General features: G+C 40.7%; 2 protein-coding genes across 3 annotated transcripts in view; one reads left to right on the top strand and one right to left on the bottom strand.

Annotated features, from left to right (window-relative positions):
- Window positions 1–3,534: 3,534 nt before the first annotated feature.
- Window positions 3,535–11,632, bottom strand: RBM48 (RNA binding motif protein 48). The gene is made up of 5 exons (XM_041728184.1): window positions 11,509–11,632; window positions 10,309–10,499; window positions 8,140–8,285; window positions 5,881–6,449; window positions 3,535–4,531 (listed from the first exon to the last, which is right to left on the bottom strand). The coding sequence occupies exons 1-5, from the start codon at window positions 11,617–11,619 to the stop codon at window positions 4,445–4,447; spliced, it is 1,104 nt and encodes a 367-aa protein (XP_041584118.1). The 5' UTR covers window positions 11,620–11,632; the 3' UTR covers window positions 3,535–4,444.
- Window positions 11,633–11,780: 148 nt separating this feature from the next.
- Window positions 11,781–21,451, top strand: part of PEX1 (peroxisomal biogenesis factor 1) — a 48,006-nt gene continuing 38,335 nt past the window's right edge. Inside the window, exons 1-5 of one of the 2 annotated variants that reach the window (XM_041727882.1) lie at window positions 11,781–12,123; window positions 16,379–16,522; window positions 19,542–19,625; window positions 20,038–20,152; window positions 20,248–20,969. In XM_041727882.1, coding sequence (XP_041583816.1) covers window positions 11,995–12,123; window positions 16,379–16,522; window positions 19,542–19,625; window positions 20,038–20,152; window positions 20,248–20,969 — 1,194 coding nt within the window. In that variant the 5' untranslated portion in view covers window positions 11,781–11,994. The remainder of the gene's footprint in view (window positions 12,124–16,378; window positions 16,523–19,541; window positions 19,626–20,037; window positions 20,153–20,247; window positions 20,970–21,451) is intronic. The other variant, XM_041727881.1, reaches the window with a different exon arrangement.

Raw genomic sequence — 21,451 nt, 5'->3', positions numbered from 1 at the left:
CAATAGTACCACTTTCTAATGGACATAAGGATTTTCCTTTTCTTGCTATGACCCTATCCTGGATATCAGTGAAAACTTATGACTCTAAGGCAGCCTGGACTCTGCTTACCTCCATTACTCTGCAGATCAGGAAGGAAATAGGTGATGGGGGCTGCTGAGTCTAACATTTAGCTAACACAAACTCCAGGGTATCTTCTTCCATTAAAAATACTCACTAGGGACACCTGAGTGGCTCAGCAGTTGAGCGTCCGCCTTTGGCTCAGGGTGTGATCTGAGTCCAGGGATCGAGTCCCGCACCGGGCTCTTTGCATGGAGCCTGCTTCTCCTCCCTCTTGCTATGTATCTGCCTGTCTTTGTGTGTCTCTCATAAATAAATAAAATCTTTAAAAAAAAAAAAAGAACTATTTAAAGAAATACTCACTAGCTCCTGCTTAGGGCTGAAGGTCAACTTCTTGAGAGAGAGTATTTCCCAGGACTAAACCCACTCCCTTCTTTTTGGAAAGGAAATATTATGGACTGAGGTGTCTTAGTTTGCTTGGACGGCTATAAGAAAATACCAGACTGGGTGACTTAAAACAGGAATTTATCTCTCAAATTCCTGAGACTGGGGGGGCATCTATCTGGCTAGCTCAGTTGGTAGAACGTGCAAATCTTGATCTCAAAGTTTTAAGCTCAAGCTCCACATTGGGTGTAGAGATTGTTTTAAATATTTTATCATACCCTGGGCCGAAGGCAGGTGCTAAACCACTGAACTAATCTGGCATCCCTAGAGATTGCTTAAAAAAAAAAAAAAAAATCCTGCAACTGGAATGTCCAAGATAAGGTGCCCGTCAATTCTCTTCCATGGTGAGGGTTCTCTTCTTGGCTTGCAGACAGCCACCACTTCAGTGTGTCCTCACATGGCAGAAAGGACTCTGGTCTTGCTCCACGTATAAGGACAGTTACGTCACAGGGGCTCCACCTTCAAGACAGCTAAATCTAATTGCCTCCCAAAGACCCCACTTCCAAAATCATCCTACTAGGGGCTTTAAGATGTGAATTTGATGGCAGGAGGGACACATTCAGCCCATAATACCAGGTATTCCAAATAGAATTACAGGTATCAAGTAGCCCTGATAAATAAGTACCTTTTGATTTATGAAGTAGGGCCCACTAAAGTGTACTTGGCAAAGTTTTCCAGGCAAAATTAAAACCTATCATTTATCAAGATATCATCTTCCTCTCTAGGATTATGACAATGATGGCAAGATATCTTTTGCAGACTTTGAAAAAGCAGTAAAAAAAGATAAACTTTTGTTGGAAGTGCTTGGACCATGTTTACCAGAAGCAAAGGTAGAGTGCCAACAGCTCAAATTGGTTAAGGGAACATTTTATATTTTTATTTTTTTATTTATTTATGATAGGCACACAGTGAGAGAGAGAGAGGCAGAGACATAGGCAGAGGGAGAAGCAGGCTCAATGCACCGGGAGCCTGACGTGGGACTCGATCCCGAGTCTCCAGGATCGCGCCCTGGGCCAAAGGCAGGCGCCAAACCGCTGCGCCACCCAGGGATCCCATGGGGAACATTTTAAGGAAACAGTAATACTTGCTGGACAACTCACCTCTGTAGGGGCTTTGGACCAATGCTGACATTCAGACAACCACAAGGGTCTCGGCTCCATCCTCATCTTTTGGGGCCCAACAATAGTGACTGTTTATTATATTCAATAGACTTTTTGAGCTTGTAACTTCTTTAGCCATGCACAATTCCTGATTTATTGCAGGTTAATGTTATTTTCCCAAGGAAAACTAGGACATATTGGCTTGCTTAAGGAATAGAACACTGAACAGTATACTCAGCAGGTACCAACCATAAAATGCTAGGACAAAACTTGTTCTCTTTCAACCCAAATGTTGTCAAACAATGAGAATAATTTTCAAAAACCTTGGACACATTTGAAGTACTTTATAGTATCTATGTTCATGGTTTATTTTTTTATTTTTTTATTTATTTATGATAGGCACACAGTGAGAGAGAGAGAGAGGCAGAGACATAGGCAGAGGGAGAAGCAGGCTCCATGCACCAGGAGCCTGACGGTGGGATTCGATCCCGAGTCCCCAGGATCGCGCCCTGGGCCAAAGGCAGGCGCCAAACTGCTGTGCCACCCAGGGATCCCTATGTTCATGGTTTTTCATATATGAATTTGACCAAAGTTTTCTGAGCCAGAAGAGCCAGCCTAATAATTGATTTGACACATTAATATTTTAATTCTTCCATTGATCAACTGCTTTGCGAACCTACAGAAACTTTTTATTCTCTGTAGTAGTTTGGATGGCGATTTTGTGCATGAACTTGCATGTTAAGCTCTCCTGAGTTATCTCAGCTTGTTTCTCTAACTTGTCTGAGTGTAGCTTATTCCCACATTCTGATTCTGCCTGTAAATTTTTAGCAAAATGCAATGTATGAAAGGAAGAATGGGGGTTCTGTTGGAACACCAACAGTTCTTCAGTTGCTCCCAGAATTCAGTAGCCCAGCTATCAAGGGCCTTGCTGTGCACAAGCAGCAATGGTGCTACCTAGTAACTTGTGAGAAATGGAGAATCTCAGGGCACACCCCAAACCAAATGACTCAATCTTTTCTCTGTCTCTTTCTTCTGATGCTTGACACAGCAAAGGTTCTTCTTTCTCTCTCTCATTGTGGTCAAATATAGTGCATGTTGGTGGGGGTGGGGAGGCACGAGAGCTAGCCTCCAGTCACTGAAAAGATCCTGAAAAAAACAGAAATCCATTCAATAATACAGAACTCACTGAGTAGCTCCTCCCTTTAAGAATTTAAATTCTGGGGGGCAGCCTGGGTGGCTCGGCGGCTTAGCGCCACCTGCAGTCCAGGGCGTGATCCTGGAGACCCGGGATCGAGTCCCACGTCGGGCTCCCTGCATGGAGCCAGCTTCTCCCTCTGCCTGTGTCTCTGCCTCTGTCTCTCATGAATAAATAAATTAAATTTTTAAAAAAAGAATTTAAATTCTCCCTTAGAATTTTTAATTGTGATAAAATAGATCTAATACAAACTACCCTCTTAACCAATTATAAACATACAATTCAGTAATGTTAGGTATACTATGTTGTACAATCTCCAGAACTCTGTTTTTATCTTGTAAAACTGAAACTCTATACCTGTGAACAATTCTGCATTCCTATAATCCACCAGTTCCTGGCCACTACTATCATAATTTGCATTTTAATAAGACCCTGAGGTGAAGATTTATAATATCTTAACATCTGAGAAGTGTGTTCTAGACAGTAACTTGCTCTTTCCAATTCTATGCTTGGGTCTCTAATGTGTCTTTTACCTGGGAATTCAGCAAAGAAAAATCTCTAATTACCTTACAAGGAAGTAAGGCCAAACCCCTTGCCTAAAACTTCTTTTAATACCATCTACCACTTGGAGCCATCCCAGCAAATTTCAATCAGTAGGTCATAACTGATGAACTTTCTTAACTGGTATATTCAAAATCAATTCATTAGGCAAGGTATAGAGAAAAAAGAACAGACCACCATTTGAAAGTTATTTTTATCACTTAAAAAAAAGGGGGGGGCGGGAAGAGTGAACATAATTATTCCAAATTCCAATTATGTGGTTCCCTGACAGGAAAAACAATGTGGGTATGCTAAGGGGAGTGGTTAGTATTTTCTAATAGTTTGTTCTAATAGTTTACCTTTTTTTACTTTACAGAATTGTATTGATTTTGAAGCCCTGGCATTCAGACACATCCTGACTTCTAGTTTTTGAATGTGAATTACTCAATACTTGTATTAAAATCAGAAGCAGATCCTGACTGCCTATCTTTACTTGCATTGTAAAGTTTTTATCTTTGCTTCACTTCATTTACCTATAATTACTGCAATGTGAGAATAAGAACAGTTTCTGTAATATTAAGTATGATCAAAACAACACCTATAAGTAATGATAAACTAATTTTACTTTTTAAGTTAGCCAACAAGGCAAATCTTAAGGCAAATCCTGTGAATAAGCCTTTTACAACCCTCTTTTTTCTTGCTTCCTCAACCACAGAAGTTGAAAACCTAAAAAAAAAAAAAAAAAAAAAAAAAAGAAAGAAAGAAAAGAAAAAAGAAAACCTGAACATTTATTTACCATGCCAGACCTCCCCAGTTAGGAACAGCCATGAGCCCAGTTCTATCTAGCTAGTAAGATGTAACCAGAATCACTGGGTGGAGTTCCTGGAAAAGTTGTTTTCTTTTATTAAGGAATATATTTGGCTGGCATGTATTTTGTCCATAATAAACTAATTTTAAAAGATGAAATTTTATTAAATAAGTAGGTTGAATGATATTATAAAGAGGAATGCATTAGAAAATTCCAGCAGTACAACCTCTTCAAGAATTAAAATGACAGGCTAAAAATAATAAATAGTCCCTCAGGAAACATAATTTGCTGCTGGCAATCTATATTCTTCTTCTTTGTTTTAATGGACGACTTGAATGCACATCTTCCAGCTTGTCTTCTGGAGGTTTTGGCACAGATGAAATTACCTAGTTTAAAAAGAGAGAACCACCAACATTTATTCCTTATAGCACAGGAATAAATAAACTAATGGAAGAGGTAGGGTCTACATCTAGTAGTTCAAATCTTGCCATCACATTGGAGGCAGCGTGAGTCCAATTTCAGGGTATAGCCTACAGAGCAAAGTTTTCTGTCCAAACACTGATGGGAGTAAAATTTCTAAAGCCATTTAACAAGAAAAAAAATTTGAAGGGAGAAAAATAAATATGTACTCTTCTATAACAATCCTTTATTATTAGCATCTGTATTAAGTTGTGTTTAAGCATTTCTCATTTTTGTTGTTCTGCTGTCTCCTTTTTAGGAATTGAACCTAACAACTTTTTTCTTGAAAATACAGTCTGCTCTGGCTGAGAGCGCTATGCATCTCTATCTATGCCTCAGTTCAGCTGTATTTGAAGGAAGGAAGGGGGCCAGCACAAACTAAAAATTTTAAAAAGAGGCTTAAGCATGGAAACTGCGTTTATAGATTTTTGTTATTATAAAATAGGAGCTCATCCTTAATGAGATAGTAATTTTCAGGTAAAAAAAAAATACACATAAACTAAGCCACCTCAGACTCCCTTAATCACTCTGTAAAATATACATACAATTACACAAAAAGCACTCTCTGAACCTCAGAGTTAAAGTTTAAGAGAATGGTCTTTCTCCCTCAGCTTGATTTCTACAAGGTTTGCCCATAAAAAAGGTATCTTTCAAAAGCTAATTCAAATGTTAGCTTTCTTTTATTTGTGCTTGGGAAATGTAAAATGATTACATAAATAATATGTAAAGAAATTACTACCTAAGTAGTACAATCGAGCTGTATTCTATTTAAGGAGCTGACATTTTGAAATGCAGACCGTAGTGGCTAGTCTTTAGAAATCTCATCTTTTTCTATGGCTATCTTTATCAAAGAAGAAAAAAGCACTTTAATTTGATGTAATTAGCAATAACTTGAAAGAAATAAGTTGTAGTAATTTTCCTTCAACACAACAGTTCTGTACTTTGGCTCATAATAGAACCAACCAGGGAGCTTTAAAAAGGGAGGGCCTGGGCTCAATTCTCACAGACCAACTTCACTGACTGAAACCACTGCTTTTATAGTTTAGAGCTAGAATGATATGAAATACATTGTTTAAAGCAAGGATTAATGACATCAAAGCACATACATTTCTGTTAGTCAAATTCAGTTAATTCAAAAGAACTGTAGAAAAACACATAAAAAAAACTGAAAATGAAAAAAATTAATGACAATACTTTAGCTGCCACAAATCTCAATTTAGCTGTTAGTCCTATGACCAGATGGTCTCTTAAAATAGTTTTTTAAAAATGATCTTACCTCTTGAAGTTTATTCCGAATTAAATTTGCTGTGGTATTCAACGAGTCGTCATGCATGTCCACTTTAGGTATGTCTGGTAACAGAGGCCCAATCATAACCTCATTACTACTTGTGCTTGTTTCAAGAAAAGTTCCAATTTTACGATCATCTTCTCTTCTTCTTTTCCGCTCCTGCAGTTGTGTTGTCCTAGGCATAAATCTCTCAACTGCCTCTGAAGAAGTAATAGCCTTTTGTGCACCAGAGAAGGCCAATGAATTTTTTAAAGGTTTCATCTGTATCTTCTGCAAAGAGTCATTGTGCATACAATGCTCCATTGTTTTAGCATGGTTTCTACTGTCCTGAGAGAAGTTGGATGCTTTACCCATATGTTCCCCTGACGAACATGTACATTTTGGGGAAAAATAACATAAAGGCAATTCACAAGAATAAGGAAGACAAGGGTCTGAGTTGCCAGCAGAAGTATTCACAGTGACTGCACGAAATCCAGATGTCCCTGAATGGAAGTTCTGTCTGAAATCTTTTGTGTCTTTAAGCTCTGTAACCGGTTTCTTCTTTGTTATGTAATGATCTTCACATTATAATTTAAAAGGTGAAATAAGAGAAAAAGAAATGTTTTACTGTTTACATCATTCAGAAAAGTATAATTTTAAAAACAAACATTACTTTAAATGTTAACAATGGTACCCTGAATAATTTATTTCTTAAGCAGGCAATACCTTGTATTTAAAAGCTAAAAAGGATAAAGAATATATTAGTGTCAAGTGTCATTCTTTCTTTGCTCCCCATCTTCCTGGTTTCCACTCCTCCATAAGTAATCCCAATTCTTTCTTATTTATCTGTCCAGCTAGGTCTTACTTTTCCTTCTCCCACCAACTTCTCTTTTTCCATAATATCCATTTCTTTGTTCCTTTGCATTTTCCACCTAACTGTAGATCTTAGAGATCTTAAAGATTTTTTCTTGGTCATTACATAGAATACTTCTTTCTTCACAGCTTCAGAGGAGTCTACTGTATGAATGTATCATGCTGCTTAGTTTGTGTTTAATTTTTAAAGGAGGCAGGGATCCCTGGGTGGCACAGCGGTTTGACGCCTGCCTTTGGCCCAGGGTGCGATCCTGGAGACCCGGGATCGAATCCCATGTCGGGCTCCCGGTGCATGGAGCGTGCTTCTCCCTCTGCCTGTGTCTCTGCCTCTCTCTCTCTCTCTCTGTGTGACTATCATGAATAAATAAATAAAATCTTTAAAAAAAAAATTTTTTTTAAAGAGGCAGTATGCTGGACCCATATTTTGTAATTTTATTTGCCACACAACCATAAAGTTTTCCTAGAACTATTCACATATCCCATGGGTTAAAGTTCAGGGTCTACTAATGACCATGGGCTCTCAACAGTTCTCTTGCCAAATTTTCAAATAAGTCTTCCAAGAGTCTTCCCTCCTTACTTCTCTTCACTCCTGCCACAGGCCACTTCCCCAGTCATAAACTCCTCATATTCAATAACTGTGTGGATACTGACTTGGTCTTTCAACTAAAGGGTGGAAAACTGGTCATCTGAGCCTCCAGGACTATTCAGATTTCAGACCACACACATTATTTTAGTCCAATTCTGAGTCCTCTGTTCCTACAATCCTTGTACCAAATCCCATGAGACCCTATTCCAGGCACCTGGAATTTATGTCTAGGGAAACTCAGTGGGGCATATGGTGTATCTGGCCAGCTACTGGTCAAAAGTGGGACTTTTTCACATTTAATAGTTTTAGATTGGCAGTAGGTAACTAGTCTGCAAATCATAATTGTTTCTCACTGCCTTTATGTCAAGCCTTAATTCCTCAGCATGGGACAGACACAAGGCACTTCATGATTCAGTTCCTGTCCTCTTTTCTACTCTTATTTCTAGGAGCAGCCCATGTTGTGGTTGCCCTGTACTACTTGTAGTTCCTTCATACACATGATGCCTACTTATTCCTCTGCTCTTTAAACATGCTACCTGGCTTACCTTTCCATCTCCCCTTCTGAGTAATGTCTACTTGTCCTTCAAAACTCAGCCATCTCTTTCATCCTGTAGGACTCTTTTCACAAACTAACACCTTTCCCTTTCCAGCCCAGATTACTTGAGAGTGCTGCACAGAATCCTGCAGTTTATAGTTAATGAATATTGTGATTATTTATCTCTCTTCCCACTAGACTGGGAGGCTCTATGATGATATACCTCGCAGAGTGCCTGACACATAAAAGATGTTTAGTACCTGGCTTTACAAACCTTTATTTTTAGTAGTTCTTGCTATATAAGCCTTCCTCTCCTGTAACTTTTTTCTAGTTTCTTCAACTGTTTCAAATTCTGGAGCATAGCATACATGAAGCAATCCACCAAAGAAACTCTGTTCATCCATTTTTCTCTTGGCTGTCCTAAACAGAAATATGTGATAGCATGTTTTATTAATCTTGACCTACTTAGGATGAAAGCTGAAATAGTATACAATGCATTGATCTAAAAGTCCAGGTTTTGCTAGGTGTACATACATCCTATGGTTTGGGAGTTAAGATGTTCTACTTGTGTATGGTATTGACTCTACTGATCTAGTGCATACTCTTCAAGCCTTTCATCCCCTCGCTCTATACTACTAACAGATTTTGAGCTAAGTCATCCACACATAACCAGACTCCCTTTAACCAACTTAGGAGCCAATAGTTAACTTGAGGTACACAATCTGTGGTCACGAAATAGAGATTTCTCTGTGTTAAATGTCCCTTAAGAGTTAGCTCATACCCAATTTAGCCTTTTCAGCACAATGGATTCACAAATAAAAATAATATTATAACTGTAAAATCTTCAATAATTGAGTAAATATTGAATATATAAGCAATGAGAAAGTTACATGACGATATTCAACAAATACTTATCAAACATATGTAACTGACTAAGCATTATACTACAATAAATATTTAAGTACTTGTGTGTCCAGGGATAATGATAAAAATACTTATTGAGATTTTATCACACACCAGGCAGTGCCCTAAGTGCTTCACCTGAATTAAGATTTCATAAAACCCTATGAGGACCTAAGGAGGCCTCAGGAGATTTATAATTTAGCCATGCTCACACTAGTTTGTGGAGCTATGATTCAAATTGAGATGCTGAACTCCACAACCTACCGTATTATGTGCTGTGGGAGATGCAAAAACTCTAGAAAATATGCTTCCCTAACTATGAGGTGAAGTTGGTTAGGGGAAGTGAGATTACATAAGGGAGCAAACTGAGAACAATACATAACCCTATAAAAATCAAGTGCTTTTGTGGCAGACTGCAAGTGCTATTTGGAGTATGGAAGGACAATGTGAATGGTGGGGCACCTGACTGGCTAAGTCGGTAGACCATGTGATACTTGATCTTGGTGCTGTAAGTTTGAGCATGCTGGGGATACAGTAATTAAAATATTTAAAAAAAAAAAAAGAGAGAGAGAGAAAAAGGAAGTATGAATGGTAATAGCCAAAGGATGGATATTGGAGCAAATTAGTGACAAGAATGGGGTAAACATAAAACTAGATGAGGCATTTCACCCTTATTGAAGCACAGAATTTATGCAGAAGGCAGGAAAAGACTGAGTCAATTGACATAGGTGCATAACATTAGGAACTTCAATAGCGGACAGCCCAGGTAGCTCAGGGGCTGGAGACCAGGATTGAGTCCCATGTCGGGCTCCCTGCATGGAGCCTGCTTCTCCCTCTGCCTTTATCTCTGCCCCTCTCTCTCTCTGTGTCTCTCATGAATAAATAAATAAAATCCTTAAAAAAAAAAAAATCCCAGCAGGTTTAAAAAAAAAAAAAAAGAACTTCAATAGATAATGTTTACTGCATTCACAACAGGAGGCACTGTTTTACCCCTTTACGTGGATTATTTCATACCATCCTCACACAACCCTCAAAGTAGGTCCTTTTACCATACAGATTTCAGAGACTAGAAAAAAACAGGCTTGTTGAGGTTAAATGAGTTGTCCAAAGTCACGATGTTAGTAAGCAGTGAAGTTCGAAAACTTATCCAAACCCATTTTGTAATCTACTATATATGACTGAAGATTGTTAAGCAAGGTAATGACATTTAAGACTGGAGTTAAGATAGGGCAGCCCAGGTGGCTCAGCGGTTTAGCACCTGCCTTCAGCCCAGGGCGTGATCCTGGAGACCTGGGAGCAAGTCCCATGCCCTGCTCCCTGCAGGGAGCCTGCTACTTCCTCTGCCTGCGTCTCTGCCTCTCTCTCTGTGTCTCTCGTGAATAAATGGGTAAAATCTTAAAAAGAAAAAAAAAAAGACTGGAGTAAGATTAAAATAATACAGCGTTACTCAGTAATTCAGGTATGAACGAGGGACAACTGGGACCAATGTGATAGCAATGGGAATGGCGGAAATGAAACTTAAGCTTAACTTGCACATTACCTTGCACTTTGTAAATTCATAAATTTAATAAGATAAACTTCCGTAAAGTCTTCTGCTGGGTATTCATCTAAAGCGTTATACTGTTCAATTGCACCATATAGAGCAAATCGCTCAACTAATTCCTTCATTGCTCCCACCGCAGGAACTCCTTGAATTAACAAGTACCGAGATTCCAAATTGATTGTATATACCTAAAAGAAATGCAGACACATAAAAATGTATTTTCCACATATTACTGAACCCATGTGATACCTGTCTTTCTCTGATTGACTTATTTCACCAAATAACATAATACTCTCCAGTTCACTAATACATGGAATATAAGAAACAGCGCAGAGGATCGTAGTTAAGGGAGGGAAAACTGAACGGGAAGTCATCAGAGAGGGAGAAACACCAAGAGAGACTCTTAACTCTAGGAAACAAACTGAGGGTTGCTGGAGGGGAGGTGGGTGGGGATGGGGTAATTCCGTGATGGGTACTAAGGAGGGCACATGATGTTATGAGCACTCGGTGGTGTACCTAACTGATAAACTATTGAACACCTGCATCTGAAACTGTGTACTATACGTTGGCTAACTGAATTTAAATTAAAAAATGTATTTTCCAAATAAGCCTAAGACACATCTTCTATTTAAAAAAAAAAGAAAAAAAGCTCTGGGGATTAAAGAGTACATTTACAATGATGAGCACTAAATATGTCTGTACATAACGTACAGAGGGGTGCTGATTATCATATAGTACACCTGAAACTAATATAACGCTGTAGGTTAACCATACTAGAATTAAAATTAAAAAAAAAAAAAACCTTAAAGCCCTGAAAAGAAGAAACATTCTGTTCAGCCGGTCTGCAGAAAAAATAAAGAATAAATTCACCCCTCCGTGTCAGGGCCTCTAATTAAAACACAGACTATCTTCAATGGACATATTTTCCGGAAGCTGGCTCAGGAGAAGTCAACTAGAGAGAGAACGATTCACTGAGCGCTTACCACGTAAGCACGGAAGATACAAAGACTATAAAGCAGAGCCCCGTCCCTGCGGAGCTGACGTTCTAGCAGGTAGCCGAGGAGTTCGTGAGAACGTCCGGTAACTGAGGGCCGGCCTCTCGTCCCACCTCCGATGCCTGGTGGGCAGGCCCGCAGCCCCTCAAGCCTTCATCTATCACGCCGTGGGGACAGCGAGTGAAAACCCAAGTCACTTTACCTTGACAGCGCGAGGCCGCCGCCCCTCCCGATACTTGGCCCGCGTGTCGCACACAGCCCTCTGGACGTGGTGATCGAATACGCCCCCGAGCTCCCCGCCACTCGACGCCATCTTGCCTACTTGGCTCCGGCCAAAACGACAACATCCGCCGGGCCGCCCTCCCGCTCACCCAATGACGGAGGGGAATGGGCCAAGGCGTGCCTGGATTGGCTGGAGAGTCGACGGCGGCCCGCATCGTTTCCGGCGAGGGAGACTTGGGTGGGCGAGGTGCCGCCCTCCGGCGGCGCGGCGGAGAGGCCCGGACTGCGGGGGAAGCTTGCATGCCCCTCGCTCCTCGTACGGGCGCGCGGCGAGGGGGCGTGGCCGCAGGGGGCGGGGCCGATCGATCTTCTCCGGCTCCGACGCCCTCGGCCTGCCCCGCGGCGGGCGTCGGCTGGAGCGGGCTGGAGCGGGCTGCTGCGGCGGGGGCGCCTTCGCCGCGGGACGATGTGGGGCGGCGACCGCCTGGCGGGTGCCGACGGGGGTGGGGTGGCGGCGACTGTCGTCTTCACCAACGCTCGCGACTGCTTCCTCCACTTGCCGCGGCGCCTCGTGGCCCAGCTGCACCTGCTGCAGGTACCGCGCCGCCCGTGGACGGGGCTCCCCGCCCAGACTCGGGACACCTGGGTAGCAGCCTGGGGGCGGACGGGGCTGAGGCCTTTGAGGCACGCGGCGACCCTCGGGGCCCCCCCGCCCGAGCGGCGTGGCAAGGGCTGCCTTTCCGCCGTCGCCGCCGAGCCTTCAGAGGCCGGACTGAGGGCCCTCGAGGGCACGGCCGGCGGGGGCAGGTCGTGCAGCCCTGGGCCTTCAACTTGCCCTGTCCCAGGTGTTTTCACTCGATGAGACTGTGCTTACAAACATCCTAATAGTCTACGTCTGCGTTCAGAAATATTCCTCACTCCGGTTTGGAAAAGCTCCCGGGAAGTCGCTAATTTTTATTTTTATCTCGAAAAATGTTTTCCCTTGGCAGTGATTTCCAGATCCCTGCACGACTGCCGTCCTGGACTCCAGAGGGAGGGGCGGGTTCGGTGTGCAGAGCCCCTGTAGATTAACAGCGGAGCACCGCGGCCCCCATGCGGAGTAGGTCACTAACCAGAGGCTCCCCCCAGTCCGGGGTGTGCCAGGGATGGGCGGTAGAGCTCTGCATACCTGCAAGTACATATAGGTAGGATTACTTGAGCCTCTGCCGTCAGTCGTCCTTTTTTTATTAATTACTGGCAGAAATACAGCAGCCACATTTTTATAGCTAGAGATAGAGACCTGTGGTCTGTGAGTTTGTGTTTATGCAGGCAAAGGGATGGGATATTTGAAATCCTCAGAAATCCTGAATGCGTGGTACCCACAACTGGCTAATCATGAGGGGGATATTTAAGAGCTTCCAATAGTTTTAAGTACCCTATCTTTCCATCTTACTTCTCTGGAACTGTTTTTTTCTAGATTATTCCCCCCCCCTCCCCCAGAATGATTGGACTAGAAGGCATAGGTGAATTATTAAAGCAGGAAGTCATGAATTGGGAGCTAATGTGTTGAATTATTTTATTTGGGCTGAAGTGTGGAGTACATAATACTGTAATGCTGTAAGGGGATGAGGGTCACAAGAGTGGTTTTCTGGCCTGTGTCAGGCTTACCTTGAAGCTTTTAAAAATGGGAATGTTCTGGTCCTTTTTCAGACCTGTTGAATCAGAATCTTGGTGAGTGAGCTTCAGGCATCTGTAATTATAAAAATATCTTTGGGCTAGTGGATGCAAAGGAACTGAGACTCACTGTTACAGAATCATAGAATGTTGGGATCCCTGGGTGGCGCAGCGGTTTGGCGCCTGCCTTTGGCCCAGGGCGCGATCCTGGAGACCCGGGATCGAATCCCACGTCAGGCTCCCGGTGCATGGAGCCTGCTTCTCCCTCTGCCTGTGTCTCTGCCTCTCTCTCTCTCTCTGTGACTATCATAAATAAATAAAAATTTAAAAAAAAAAAAATCATAGAATGTTAATGGTGATAGGGACCTGGGGCTTCTAGGTCATTTCTGTACTTTGACATGTTAGGAAACTAGCAGTCCTAGGGAGGGTACCATTTCTAGTTAATTTGTCCTCTTGTCTCTCACTCTGCAGCATCCAGACTGGCCTTCTCACTGTTTCTTTCATAACCCAGCTCCTTCCTACTTCTGTACTCTTACTCATGCTATTCTTTCTCCCCAAAACGCTTTTCTTCATTTCATGCCTTCAGAAGCTGAGCATAATCTTATACCTCCTCCATCTGGCTTTCAAATTCTTAGTTGATCACATTTGTCTCCTTTTCAAAACTTCACTGTTTATGTGACACATCCCTCTTGTACTCTATACTATGTTTCAAGTATCATCTTTTGCTTATCCAAATACTTATTTTGAGGCTGGATACGCAGTAGATGCTTTAACCCAGGATTTTTGAATCTTGGCACTTGAGGCTGGGTAGTTTTTTGTTGTGGGGGACTGTGGTGAGTATTTAAGATATTTAACAATATCTTTGACCTCTTCCCACTAGATGCCAGTAGTACACCTCCTCTTCAGTAGTGACAGCCAAAAAATAAAAGTTTCCACATGTTGCCAGATGTCTCCTGGGAACAAAAATCACCGCCAGTTGAGAACCATTGCTCTAACTCCGTTATTTTGTCTGTATGCTGGGCTCCGTGCTTCCTGTGATTGCTGAAATGGGGAGAGGGTTCACAGCCACACTGAATGCAGACAAATCTAAATCTCCATCCAGAAATGGCCGGGTACAAACTTAGCATTTCTTTTGTGTTAGCAAGGGAGAACCCAGGCCTCGGATCTGGCTGGTCCAAGGGCCTGAAAGCCTGTGATTTCACTGGAAAGTTCCCTCCAGGTGATACAGATACTGCAGGTATGGGCAAAAGCAGGTGGTCAGTCATTTGTTGATTGGCCTCCTGGGAAAGGAGCACCGGTCTCTCCAGTCTATTGGCTGCTTCTCTTTACCCGAGGTTCTGTGGTTCAGGTGGAAGAAGTTTACATGAATGTGGACTCACAATAGTCTGTAAAGTGTACTAACTCCAACTGAACATATATTACGACCGACTGTAGAGCTGGTTACGACATTTTGACCAAATGAAAAATTAAGGTATTTTTCCTGTTTAATAAAGTTGATTTTCCTTTTTCCAGTGAGTTGGTAGAGTTCTCCTCTTTGATACTTTGGGACGCATTTTGTATTTCCCTATTTAACATCTCTAGTTTTGAAAGTTTCTTCTTATGAAATAGATGATCTGGATTATATGCCACTGACTCTGATGAAACTGTGTGGAAAGCACCTGGTGGGTTGGTCACCTTCACCCTTATAATCTCAGTTCGCACACAGCTGACATAGTAATTTGGAATTTGACTCCAAATCCTGGGCTCTGTATACTTGATCACACTTTGCTTGGGGGAAAGGTTTTGTCAGTTTGAGCAGTTGGACTACCCTGTGAATTGTGAGAAAAATTACACACCTAAGTGATACATGATGAGTTTCTTCTATACGAAGTTTTAACATTTTAATAACATGGCTAATTTAAAGTACATTATATTGCCTCAGAAGTTGCTCAAACATATTTTGAGATTTTTTTTCCTATTTAAAGAAACAGTAAGTGGCCTATAACTAGTTTGAGATAGTAAAATTTGATGCAAATGAGTGAATTTAATATTTAATAATTTGATGAATTTATTTTGATATAAATGATTTTAATACAAAAACTTCCTGAGATGGTAAGTTTTGATGGCTATTAATGAAGTGTTCTTTTTATTGAAAAAATGATATATGTGTGTGAATGCTTATGACACAATATTAATTGGAAAAATACTAAATCATGACTATAATATACAACTATGTAAAGAATTTGCCTCAAAAACAGGATTGGCTAGAAATAGACAAGATTGTTCATGTACTTGTCTTATTGTGGAGGAAATATCAGTAATTCCTTTTTTCTTTCCAAGTTTACATATTTTTTTTTAAGTTTACATATTTTTTAAGGTTTCAGTAATGAGTTAGTAACTCTTTGATCATAGAAAATCTTGTTTTTTTTAGTCCTTAGCCACAAACTTAACATATTTTAATAATTGATCTTAATGAGAATACATTTTATATTTTGATTTTTGTATTATAATTCCATAGTTGTAAAACTTTCAAAATTATTTAAGAAGCTGTGTAATATAAAATTTCTGGAAGTGTACATAAACTATTAACAGTAAGTACTCTGGGAACAGGAATTGTTTTATGCTTTTGTAATTTTTGTGCTTTACCGTGTACATTCTCTAATAAATACTATTACATTTTTAATCATGGTATATTTCTAAATGGTAAATAGCTTTACTAAAATAGTAAATTTGTAGCTTATTTAATAATTTCCCCATTAATAGATCTTTGTTTTCACTGTTATAGAAAATACTGCAGAGGTATGTTCTGGTGCAGTTTTCTTCTTTGAATCATTAATTCAGAATAAGTACTCAAATATATATATATATATATATGTATACACATATATATAGCTCAAAGTGTAAGTAAATTCTTTGGCTACCTATTGCCATTTTGAATTTTGGAATGGTTGAATGAATTTGTAATGCAATCATAAGAATACAAGGACACGGATTCCACCCACAGCATCAACAGCTTTGGGTATTGAAAATGATTATAGCTTTTTAAATGCTCTGATGTGCACAACAGAGAGCTATCACCTGTCCATAGAACCCTTTTTGTAGTGTGGGTTGCAGTAATAGTTTATATGCGTTACTGGATTCACATAAAAGATAAAAACTCTCATCCCTCCTTTCTAATTTCTTCTCCCCTCCTCCTTTCTTATTTTTTGAATAAATAGAATCAAGCTATAGAAGTAGCCTGGGGTCACCAACCTGCATTCCTGAGCTGGGTGGAAGGCAGGCATTTTAGTGATCAAGGCGAAAATGTGGCTGAAATTAATAGACACGTTGGTCAGAAACTTGGACTTTCAAATGGGGACCAGGTGAGTACAAAATGTGATGACTGTGACTTTCTCCTAATGTCACACAACACAGCAATGGAAAGAAAAAGTTCAGATTAAGTTTTTTAGGGAGATGAAAGGACACCTTACTTTGTGCTGCTATAACCAGTCCAGGATATTCAAGTTAACTATATGCTATTGTTCACTTATTATCTTTAGTCTGCTCCCTATTTGACTTTGTGTTCTATTTTACTTACTTTCCAGGTTCCCTAATTCTGTTTGTATGCAATTATTTTTGCTTTATGAATTATTGAGTTTTACTTACTGTTATTGAACTTCATTTGTTTCTGCAAAACCTTCTAATCTTCCAGGGTCATACTTGATTTTTAAAAAACTATCCAACAAAGGAGTTAATATTTTTCTATTTTAGTCTTGCCTATCAATTTAATATGCTTAGATTGTAAATCCCCAAAGCTAGAAGGCTTATACTTTATTTTTGTTTAATATTTTTAAAATTTATTCATTTGACAGAGAACAGGCAGGGGGAGCAGCAGGCAAAGGGAGAGGGAGAAGCAGGCCCCTTGCAGAGCAGAGAGCCCAATGCAGGGCTTGATCCCAGGACCTGGGATCACGACAAGAGCTGAAGTCAGACATTTAACCAACCGAGCCACCCATGTGTCCCCAAGGACTTAGATTTATGTTTTCATTTTATTATACTCACCAATTTATTCCCTTCTAAATATTTTTAATTACAGAAGTAATACATATTCATTACAAATATTTTACAATTGAAAGTAAAAAGATGTTTTTCTCTTTCTCTAACCCCAGCCTCAGAACGAGTGTGTATTGTATGTTGGGATCTCAGTATACTTTTAGGGTTTAAAGAATGGGATCATACACATTTTCTGCCATTTTTCTCCACAAGATATATCAGAGATACATTTCCATGTATCACAAACAATACGGATTGAACATCTCTACATATACATAGAATGAAATAATACAAATTGAATTGCAGAGTCTGGGGACTCTGCATTTAAAATTTTGATAGATGGGTTCTATTACCAGTTTCCCACAATAGTATGCAAAAAGTGCCTCATCTTTTTAACTGTTTGAACACAGATTAATTTTATTCATGCGTGTTTTTGATAATGAGTATAGGCCACTAGTGAGACTCCATACGCCTAGTATTAGTCCTTTGCTTACCCTAAATCTCTGGTAGAATCTTTATTTATTTATTTATTTATTATTTTTTTGAAGATTTTATTTATTCCTGAGAGACACAGAGAGAGAGAGGCAGAGACACAGGCAGAGGGAGAAGCAAGTTCCCCGTAAGGAGCCCGACGTGGGACTCGATCCCAGGACTCTGGGATCATGCCCTGAGCCGCAAGCAGATGCTCAACCACTGAGCCACCCAGGGATCCCTCTCTGGTAGAATCTTAAAACTTCAGTCCCACAGCGACCCTGGACATCACTAACTTTTGTGCCTTGCTGTCCAAACCTGGGGACAGACAACATTTCGCCCAGGATTGCATAGCCAGTTAAAGCTCTGTTGTCTCTGTTTCCTCATGGGAAACACCCTCTTCCTGTTGCCGACCTTGCTGTTGTCATCAGCCTCTGAATAGTCTTGTGTGTTTTTAATGCCTGTTTGCTTCAGAGTGAGCTTTTACCTGAGTGTCTGCAGATCCTCTGTACATTGTAGTAATACCATGAAGGCACTATTTCCCAAAGAACAGGAACAGAGTGGTCCAGCTCACCTGGGGCTAGAGCTGCTTGGTGGGCTGCAGCTGCTTTGTGCTGCCCACGTGGGGCACATGGGAGATGCCGAGGGGAGATTCACTGAGGGTGAGGCGTTTGGGGAAATTCTGCTCCAGTCCGCAAAAGCAGAGAGGGAAGGGCTGGTTCACTGGAGCATTTAATACTCAGTAGCTATGGATTTTAATCCTCAATCCCCAGAAATGCCAAAGAAAAGCAGAAGAAAGTAAGATGGTAGATTCCAGCTTCTGACACACACTAGAATTTCACATACATCGACAGGCTGGAGTGAGGGCACATCTGCTTTACCTTACTTTCAGTTGTGAATGTTTATACTCCTAAATAACTGGCTCTGATCTCTGTCTCTGCATTTTTTTTTCTTTACTTTTCTAGAAGCACCATGGCTTGAGGTTTGTTATAAAACTAACAGTAGTAAAACCTCTAGAAATAGTAGAGTATGTGTATACTAGATCAAGCCATGATTTGATGACCTTGTTTCTTCTAACATGTTTAAATTACATTTCTTTTGTTAATGGTGGTTTGTTTGTTTGTTTGTTTATTTATTTATTTATTAAAGGAGGCTCCACACCCAGCAGGGAGCCCCATTCAAGCCAAACTCACGACCCTGAGATCAAGACCTGAACTGACAGAATGCCTGGGTGGCTCACTGGTTGAGCATCAGGGTTTGATCCTGAGGTTCAGGATCGAGTCCCGCATTGAGCTCCCTGCAAGGAGCCTACTTCTCTACCTATGTCTGCCCCTCTCTCTGTGTCTCTCATTAATAAATAAAATCTTTAAAAAATAAAAATTAAAAGACCTGAACTGAGATCAAGAGTTGGGCGCTTAACTGACTGAGCCACCCAGGCACTCCTTATCTTTATTTTTTTTTAAGATTTTAAATTTATTTATTCATGAGAGAGACACAGAGAGGCAGGCTCCATGCAGGGAGCCCGACGTGGGACTCGATCCTGAAAACTCCAGGATCACGCCCCGGGCTGAAGGCGGTGCTAAACCGCTGAGCCACCCAGGGATCCCCCTTATCTTTATTTTTTAAAAAACATGTTGTGCTAGGATATTTTCCCTCTTTCTATAATTAGTTGTGAGACGGTTTTTTCTAAAATATTGAGTATATCAAGGCCTAGCTAAGAATAAGTGCTTAATATTTGTCCGAAGAAGATCTACACGATGCATGCAGGCACACATACTTTCTTGTTCACACTTAACTGCTTACCTAAAGAGAGAACTTATTTCCTAGGGATACAAAAAAGTCTTTTAAAAGTAGTTTTATATTTTCTATTTTTTCTAGGTGTTTCTTAAGCTGTGCTCCCATGTGGTATCCTGTCAACAGGTTGAGGTGGAACCCCTCTCAGCAGATGACTGGGAGATACTGGTAAAGAAAACACAATGAGAACTAGCCCAATTTAAGGTTAAACTATTACTGTGCAGTTGTTTATGTTGAAGTATAGCTGATATACAATGTAACATTAGTTTCAGGTTGTACAATATAGTGACTCAATTGTCTCCATACCTTATGCTGTGCTCACCACAAGTGTAGCTGCCAACTGTCACCAGACAACACTCACAATACCATTGACTACATTTCCTATGCTGTACCTTTTATCCCTGTGACTTCCTCATCCCATAACTGGGAACCAAAATATCAGTGTCTTTAGATTTCTCTTGTCTGAGCTAAGTTCTATATTCTGAGTTGGTTCAAGTTCTGAGAATGAATTGTGATTTCCTTACCAGACACGGAATGACAAAAGGTAAAGTGAATAGATATTTTTGTTTGTTGGTTATAGGAGCTGCATGCCACTTCCCTTGAACAGCATCTTCTGGATCAAATTCGAATAGTTTTTCCAAAAGCCATTTTTCCTGTTTGGGTTGATCAACAAACTTACATATTTATCCAAATTGGTAGGTGCTGTTATATTTTCCATTGTGTTCTACACCATGGCCTTGAATCCACAGCAGAGGTGAGCATGTACTAATGAACTTTGTTTTCCACCCAGTTGCACTAATGCCAACTGCTGCCTATGGAAGGCTGGAAACTGACACTAAACTCCTTATTCTGCCAAAGACCCGCCAAGCCAAGGAGAATACATTTTCCAAAGCAGATGATGCACATGGGAAATTTAATAATTTTGGAGAAGACCAAAAAGGATTGACAGTTACTGGGTCTAATAAAACAGATTCAGAGGCTACAGCTGACTCACCATCCATGCCAAGCTTATGGACTCTGATAGGAAGCATTTTTTCTTTTGGGTCTGAGAAGAAACTGGAGCTGTCCTGGGGTTTAACTGAAATGAATGCATTCAAAAACATGCAGTCCAAAGTTGTTCCTCTAGACAATATTTTCAGAGTGTGCAAATCGCAGCCTCCTAGTGTGCATAATGTAACGGCAACTTCAGAGTTTCACAAACACTATGCTGTTCACATATTTCCATGGGACCAGGAATATTTTGATGTGGTGCCCAGCTTTACTGTGACCTATGGAAAGCTAATTAAGATACTTTCTCCAAAGCAACAGCAAAGTAAAACAAAGCAAAATGTCCTGTCACCTGAAAAAGAGAAGCCAATGCCAGAACCACTAGATCAAGAACCAGGCACCTCAGATTACAGTCAAGAAGCTAAGGCCTGTGTGCTACAAGTCATCTGGAATGGACTTGAGGAATTGAAGAATGCCATAAAATACACCAAAACTGTAGAAGCTCTTCATCTTGGGAAAGTCTGGGTTAGTATAAAATTGATTATTAGGGAGAAAGTAATTTCATTATCCTTGAAATTCTCCAAATTATGAATTAGAATAACATTTTATATACAATTTGAAAGTCAGTATATTAAGAAGGAGTATCTAAAGTCCAGGCAGGGACATATTCCTGATTGCAAGGTAAAGTCCTTGTGTGGGTAAAGATTGCGTGTTTTCTGGTTGAGTAAACTTGGACAGCTGTAAACTTAGGAATAGGCCCAGGGTGCTCACGGTTACTTGCCTGAGGTGTTTTGTTTTTTTGTTATTTTACTTGCCTGAGGTTTCATAAGAAGTACAGCTGGGATTCACAGCGGGCGGGCCTACTCAAGTTGGCGCTTAGCGTGGGTGCCTTACGAAGCCTGGCGTCTTTAGTACCTGCAGGAGGTTTGCTTCCCAGTTCCTGAAAGCAGAGGAAGGTCTCGCTGGAGGAGGGGGGTGGGGGGGGAATGCCCGGATAGAGAGAGACC

The sequence above is a fragment of the Vulpes lagopus genome, chromosome 13 (genome assembly GCF_018345385.1).
Source record: "Vulpes lagopus strain Blue_001 chromosome 13, ASM1834538v1, whole genome shotgun sequence".
Classification (NCBI taxonomy): Eukaryota; Metazoa; Chordata; class Mammalia; order Carnivora; family Canidae; genus Vulpes; species Vulpes lagopus.
This window is presented reverse-complemented; position numbering and strand designations above follow the sequence as displayed.